The sequence below is a fragment of the Vulpes vulpes genome, chromosome 6 (assembly GCF_048418805.1).
Source record: "Vulpes vulpes isolate BD-2025 chromosome 6, VulVul3, whole genome shotgun sequence".
NCBI lineage: Eukaryota > Metazoa > Chordata > Mammalia > Carnivora > Canidae > Vulpes > Vulpes vulpes.
The window spans coordinates 774,292-781,519 of NC_132785.1; the positions used below are offsets into that span (position 1 = coordinate 774,292).

The 7,228-nt window shown below is 64.2% G+C and overlaps 1 protein-coding gene across 2 annotated transcripts in view; it reads right to left on the reverse strand.

The window, feature by feature from the left end:
- The window catches only part of SERPINE3 (serpin family E member 3), a 29,369-nt gene extending 24,889 nt beyond the window's left edge, over nucleotides 1–4,480 (reverse strand). The window contains exons 1-2 of one of the 2 annotated variants that reach the window (XM_072760511.1): nucleotides 4,107–4,480; nucleotides 1,577–1,850 (exon numbers count right to left, since the gene is read on the reverse strand). In XM_072760511.1, the coding sequence (XP_072616612.1) occupies nucleotides 1,577–1,838 (262 nt within the window). In that variant the 5' untranslated portion in view covers nucleotides 1,839–1,850; nucleotides 4,107–4,480. The remainder of the gene's footprint in view (nucleotides 1–1,576; nucleotides 1,851–4,106) is intronic. The other variant, XM_072760510.1, reaches the window with a different exon arrangement.
- Nucleotides 4,481–7,228: the final 2,748 nt, after the last annotated feature.

The following is a 7,228-nucleotide window of genomic DNA, read 5'->3' on the forward strand; positions in this document are numbered from 1 at the left end:
CTGCAGCCTCCAGAGTCCTGTCCCTCCTCCCCCCCAAAGCTCCTTCTTGCCGGAGGGGGGCTGGGATCCTACAGATGACGCCGACCAAGAAGGCAGGAGTCGGGCAAGCTCTGGGCCCGCAGGGATCAGGACCCAGAGGGCAGACGCGGGGAGGGGGGTGAGGGTTGGAGAGGGTCTGTGGCCACAGAGCGGGAGGAAGCAGGGTATTTTGTCCTCGTTTCTCGTGCCCATGTGAGGCCTTGCACTCACCGGGGAGCCCGCGAGCCCCTTCCTTTAGGCCCCATGTGCCGCCCTGCGCTTCCCGACGGGGACTTCCTTCGGCAAACTAACAACTAACAACTAACTAACAACTAACTAACAACTAACTAAGGCCTGTAACCCCGAGCCTGGGAGCTCCGCGACTGGGGTTTACCTGCCAGACCAGGGAGGTGGGCGGGGGTGGCGTCGAGGGTGTGCCTTGGTGAGGGGGAAGGGGGCTGCGGTTAGAGGCAGAAAAGGAAGGTTTTCCTGCCACATGCACCTGCTCAGGGGCGGCCCGGGGCCAAGGATTGTGGGGGGACGGGGGACTGGGGACCGAGACCTGGACTTGAGTTCTGCTCTGCGCCTGCCGGTCTGCCTCTTGTCCCATGTAACCCGGGGACGAGGATGTGCGCGTTTCCATGAGGACCAAGTGACGTAATGACGGCGGGGGTGACAGTGGCCGTGGCCAGCCGGGGCTCCCGAGGCCGCCTCCCCTCGGAGGCTCCCCTCCCGGCCCGGCCCCGTGCTTCCGGGGCCGCTACGAGCCTCCTTCGACAGTTTGCCCTGGAAAGCCCCCGACGTCCCCAGGACCTGCGGGGCCATGCGGTGGGGACGATGCTCCTCCCGGGCGGCTGGGCCTGTCCCAAGCAGCAGGTGCGACCCCGGGCGGAGACCGCAGGAGGCCGCCGAGGTGCCGCCCGCCACCCAGGCCCGGTCGGTGCAGATGCTGCCGGCGCCGAGCTTGCCGAGCAGGGGCCCTGAAGGCCGAGCCCAGCTGCCGGGCTGGTCTGTGGGCCCCACGTCGGCGGGAGCCTCTGTCAAGGCCGAAAGGCGCGCGTCTGCCTGGCGCAGTGCACTGTCCCCGCAGCTCCCAGGGCCCCCCTTGGGCCGCGGGCACCGGGCTCCCCTGCCCCGAGCTCACCTCGTTGCAACCCGCCCTCATCGCAGCGGCACCTCTACGAGCCCGGCCTGGGGCGTGCGGCCCCGCAGCCGTCGGGGACAGGAGCCCAGGGGTGCGGGCGCCTGGTGGGGGTGGCACAGCTGTGAGGCTGGAGGGGAGTGCTGCTGGGTCAGGGCCGGCCTGGAGGGGAAGGGGCGACGGGCGCCCTGGGCCTGGCACCTCGGGGTGGCTCTCGCGTGGCCCTGCAGGGCCAGCTCCAGGGAAGCGCTCAGGACCCGCCGCCGCCCGTGCGCTCTAGGATCCTTAGCTCAGGCAGTCACCACCCCGGTCCCTTGTTGAGGAGAAGAGAACCCCACGCGTGGCCGAGCGTGTCAGCGGGAGCCTCCGGGCTCCGGGCCGGCACCCGGGCGCCCACCCGCGGGGCGGGCCTCTTACCGTGGAGCGAGTAGCCCAGCGCCTGCACCAGCTGCCGCGCAGTGTCCCCCTGGGCCGCGAACTGCAGGATCTCCAGAGCCAGGGACACGCCGGCCGGGGAAATGACCACGTTGGTTCCATTGCCGGGCGCCGCCGCCGCGTCCCGGTAGAGGCGGAGCGCAAGCTGGGTCCTCAGCAGGCCCAGGTCCTCGCGGAGGCCGCCCCGCGCCCGGGGGAGGCAGGAGGGAAGCAGGAGGAGGAGCAGGGCCAGGGCGGGCCGCATGGCGGGGGCTTCCTGCGGAGGCGGAGGCGGGGCAGGTGCGGGTGAGGCCAGCAGCTGTGCCCACGCCACCCCCACGCGCCCTGAAGCCCAGCGGTGAGCTGCAGGGATCTCGGGCCACTTTGCCGCTCACCGAATGTATGACCTCGGCCGAGGCCCCGGTCTGGTCACCAGTGAACCATCAGGTCGGGAAACAAGTGTAGGAAGGACACCCGCCCCCCCACGGCTTTCGGGGTGTCTCTGGCCTAGAGCCGGGCCGTGTGTCTCCGGAGCAATGACCGACGACAGGAATGGATGGCGCAGCCCTGCCAAGCCTCTCCCCGGTTAACCACCAAACAGTCTCACAAGGGAGCCGTCGTGGTGTCTCCCGCACAGGGAACACGAGGCTTGGGGCACGCAGTGAACCCTTTAGGAGAGTACACCAGGGAGCGTCCATCAGCCGACGGGGGCCAGGGGAGGGGGGTACACTCCAGCGGGACGTCCCGAGCCCTGGAGAGGGTGAGATGTGGCCGTGGGCAGCAGCGCGGATGGCGCTGGAGGGCTCCGTGGAAGCCGAAGAAGTCAGGGACACTAACAGCACACGGCTTCCCCCGTGCGTGGAATTTAAGAAAAAATACATGAGCAAAGGGGGGAAAAGAGAGAGAGAAAAACCAGGAAATAGACTCGACTCTGGAGAAGGAATTGCTGGTGAGCAGAGGGGAGGGGAATTGGGGACGGGTTATGGGACCAGAGGGGAAGGGAATTGGGGATGGGTTATGGGACCAGAGGGGAGGGGAATTGAGGATGGGTTATGGGACCAGAGGGGAGGGGAATTGAGGATGGGTTATGGGACCAGAGGGGAGGGGAATTGGGGACGGGTTATGGGACCAGAGGGGAAGGGGATTGGGGATGGGTTATGGGACCACAGGGGAGGGCAATTGGGGATGGGTTATGGGACCAGAGGGGAAGGGGATTGGGGATGGGTTATGGGACCAGAGGGGAGGGGAATTGGGGATGGGTTATGGGACTAGAGGGGAGGGGAATTGGGGATGGATTATGGGACCAGAGGGGAAGGGAATTGGGGATGGGTTATGGGACCAGAGGGGAGGGGAATTGAGGATGGGTTATGGGACCAGAGGGGAAGGGGATTGGGGATGGGTTATGGGACCAGAGAGCAAGGGAATTGGGGATGGGTTATGGGACCAGAGGGGAAGGGAATTGGGGATGGGTTATGGGACCAGAGGGCAAGGGAATTGGGGATGGGTTATGGGACCAGAGGGGAGGGGAATTGGGGATGGGTTATGGGACCAGAGGGCAAGGGAATTGGGGATGGGTTATGGGACCAGAGGGGAGGGGAATTGGGGACGGGTTATGGGACCAGAGGGGAAGGGGATTGGGGATGGGTTATGGGACCACAGGGGAGGGCAATTGGGGATGGGTTATGGGACCAGAGGGGAAGGGGATTGGGGATGGGTTATGGGACCAGAGGGGAGGGGAATTGGGGATGGGTTATGGGACTAGAGGGGAGGGGAATTGGGGATGGATTATGGGACCAGAGGGGAAGGGAATTGGGGATGGGTTATGGGACTAGAGGGGAGGGGAATTGGGGATGGGTTATGGGACCAGAGGGGAGGGGAATTGGGGACGGGTTGCAGGGGGCGCTTGTGATGAGCAGCGGGGGGTGCAGGTGCTGAGCCTCCGTGTGCACAGGTACACGACCACATGTGGTCATGAGCAAGCCCTGGTCTCCCACGGGGGCTGCGTAAAACCCGGAGGACATAATTGGGCCTGACAATCTTGGTACAGGAGCTGATGGCCCCTGGAGCGTGGGGGTCCCTGACGACCTGTCCTCGGAGGGAACACACGTTTCCAGGCGGGGTACAGAGGAGCTGACCCTCCCCTCCAGGGAACAGAGCATCAGCGGGAGGGGAGGTCGGTGCAAAGCAAGGGAGGCCCCGGCCCCGGTGCCCACGCTGCGCCTCCCGCAGTCCTCTCACTGGCGTCCCACGGCAGCTGCGCCGGGGCCCGTCCCCTGTGACGCCCCACGAGGAGCTGGGCCCTCAGGGGACAAGCCTGCTCCCCGCAGCAGGCCCAGGCTCGGGGTTCGGAGGGCCTGGTGTGGGGCGCGGCTGCTGGGCGCGAGGACGCAGCGGTCCCTGGGGCCCTCTGCCAGGTGGCCGAGCCCCGGCGTCCTCGAGGCTCCTCTGGCCTCCCGCCGGGACGCTCAGCAGCCCGCGTCCTGTGCCCGTCCCCCGGCCGGTGCCCACCTGGCCGGCCGCGACGGCTGCTTACCGACGGCCGCTCGCCTGGCCTCCCGCGGGCCCCGGCTCCGTCCCGAGCGTGTGCGCCTGCTGCATGGACGTGCTCCCCTTTTTAAAAAGTGGAGCAGAGCCCGCTCCGAATCACAAGACGGCCCGGGGAGGACGGCGGCGGTGGCCGTCTCCGCCGGCGACGTCTCTGCCACTCGGCCCAAATTCCTGGAGGCCGAGGCCCCGCGGGAGCCAGGGGACGGATCGGGCTCCGCGGCCGGGGAGGGCCGGCCACACCCGCCGCCTCGTCAGGCTTGTGACCCCGTTGTGGCAGCGAGGAGCCCCCGCGGCCGGTGCGCCCGCAGGAATTCCAGGGCTGCGTCCGGCCTGTGCTGGGCACCGCCGAGGCCTCTCCCCTCCTCCCACGGAGAACAATGGGTCAGTCATGGGCCTGGGCCTCGCAGCCCACGGGACTCGGAGGAGAGGGACGGCCCGAGACGGGGCGCCACGAGGCTGAGATGTGGGGACCCACGGGGCAGGCTCACGGCCGCCAGGCCCACGGTCCCGCAGGCAGGAACCCACTGGCGTGAGCCCACGGGGACCCTGCTGGCGCGACGAAGTGCTCGCTGGGGAAGTAGAGGCACATTCCGTGGAGTCTGCCCTGCGACCGGCGCACGGGGCCACACGTTCCCATCAGGGTCTCAGACTTAACGTACCAGAGGCGACAGGCTGTGAAGTGCCCCCCGGTGAGGTCAGAGGAGGAAGGCACAGGGAGGACCGGCGCCCTCGGCTGTCCCCCGGCGGTCAGCGCTCCCCCTGGAACCCGGGGCTCCACCCGCGGCTCACCCCGTCGGGGGCCGATTGATTTATCAGCCCTTTGTTTATTTTCGTGGGCAATTCACTTGGAATTTTTTTTTTTTAAAGATCTTTTATTTTCTTCTTAAAGAGGGAGAGAATGGGGTGGGCAGGGGCAGAGGAAGAGCGAGCGAGCGGGTCCCACGGCACTAGCACACCCTGCCTGGGGCGGACTGGCCTGTGTCCCTGCCGTGCCATCAGGACCTAGGCACCCCCCCCCCCCCCCCCCCCCCCCCCCCCCGTGCACAAGTCCCCGAGGGTCATCCTGCCGCTCCAGCCCGCGGTGCTGTTGGTCCTGGGGCAGTCGCAGGCCTGGAATGGCTCACGGAGTCCCCAAACCTAGAGGGTGCGTGAAGGGCGCGGTGGGCGTGTCGTGCCCTCGAGACCCAGCACGTGTCACAGCACAGGGGCCGGGCGGCCGCCTCCCCCCTTCCCGCCCGCCCTGCTTCCTGCTTCCTGCCCGCCTGCCTCTGCCTTCCCTTCCTCCCTTCCTTCCTCCCTCCATCCTCTCATTCCTTCCTCCTTCCTCCTTCCTTCCTTCCTTCCTTCCTTCCTCCTTCCTCCCTTCCTTTTCCTTCCTACCTTCCTTCCTTCCTCCCTTCCTCCTTCCTTCCTTCCTTCCTCCTTTCTCCTTCCTTCCTTCCTTCCTTCCTTCCTTCCTTCCTTCCTTTCTTCCTTCCTCCTTCCTTCCTTCCTCCTTTCTCCTTCCTTCCTTCCTACCTTCCTCCTTCCTCCCTTCCTTTTCCTTCCTTCCTTCCTTCCTTCCTTCCTCCCTTCCTCCTCCCTCCCTTCCTCCTTCCTCCCTCCCTCCCTTCCTCCCTCCTTCCTCCCTCCCTCCCTCCTTTCCTTCCTTCCTTCCTTCCTGCCTCCCTTCTCCTTCCTTCCTCCCTTCCTTTCTTCCTTCCTCCTTCCTTCCTTCCTTCCTCCTTTCTCCTTCCTTCCTTCCTACCTTCCTCCTTCCTTCCTCCTTCCTCCCTTCCTTTTCCTTCCTTCCTCCCTTCCTTCCTTCCTTCCTTCCTTCCTTCCTCCCTCCCTTCCTTCCTTCCTTCCTTCCTTCCTTCCTTCCTTCCTTTCTCCCTCCCTCCCTCCCTCCCTCCTCCCTCCTTCCTTCCTCCCTCCCTTCCTTCCTTCCTTCCTTCCTTCCTTCCTTCCTCCTTTCTCCTTCCTTCCTTCCTTCCTTCCTTCCTTCCTTCTTCCTTCCTTCCTTCCTTCCTTCCTTCCTTCCTTCCTTCCTTCCTTTCTCCCTCCCTCCCTCCCTCCCTCCTCCCTCCTTCCTTCCTCCCTCCCTTCCTTCCTTCCTTCCTTCCTTCCTTCCTTCCTTCCTTCCTTCCTTCCTCCTTTCTCCTTCCTTCCTTCCTTCCTTCCTTCCTTCCTTCCTTCCTTCCTTCTTCCTTCCTTCCTTCCTTCCTTCCTTCCTTCCTTCCTTCCATTCTTTCATTCTTTCTTTTTAACCAAACTCTACTCCCAACGTGGGGCTCCGGTGCAGGACCCAGGGCTGCGTGCTGTACCGACGGAGCCCCCAGGCGCCCCCCGAAGGGTTTCATCGCCCTAGAGCCTTGTGTGCTCTCCCTCCCCATCTCCCACACCCCACCCCTCAGCCACTGATCTTCCACGACCTCTGTTGTGGCTCCTTCCAGACGTCACGGAGGTGGAACCGCGCGGTACGTCTGACTTCTTCCACTTGGCACTAGGCGTTTAAGGCCCCTGCGTGTCTTTTTGAGCCTTCATATCTCTTTTCGTCGATGAGGAGATGTGTGCATGCGCCGCAGTTCACGTATCCCGTCCCCGACGTCTTGATTGCTCCCCAGTTTTGGCGATCGCGTGGAGGTTGCTGTAAGCATTTGCGGGGGGGTGTTTGTGTGGATGGACGTCTCCAACCCAACCGAGTCAGTGCTCGAGCGCACGACTGGACTGTGTGGTAAGAGTATGTTTGGTTTCCTAAGAAACCACCAGCCTGCGCCCGGGGTGGCTGCGCCGTTAGGGGCTCCCACCACCAATGCGTGAGAGCTGTGGTTGCTCCGCATCCTCATGAGTGTGATCGATGCACGGCTGGCATGATCTTGAAGGTGGTAACGGAGGACGGGTGTCACCGGGTGTCACCGAATTAGAGGCAGCCGTACTGGGCACATGTTAGAGGGACTCAGGGTGAGCTTCTCTTGCCATACGCGGATTCTGATGGGAAAGAATGACATTTGTGGTTACAAGAAGTTTAAAGCAAAAAAAAAAAAAAAAAAAGAAGAAGAAGAAGTTTAAAGCATAGAGAGTGCACGAAGCCAGGTGCTGTGTATCGGAAGTCAGGGACCAAGGGAC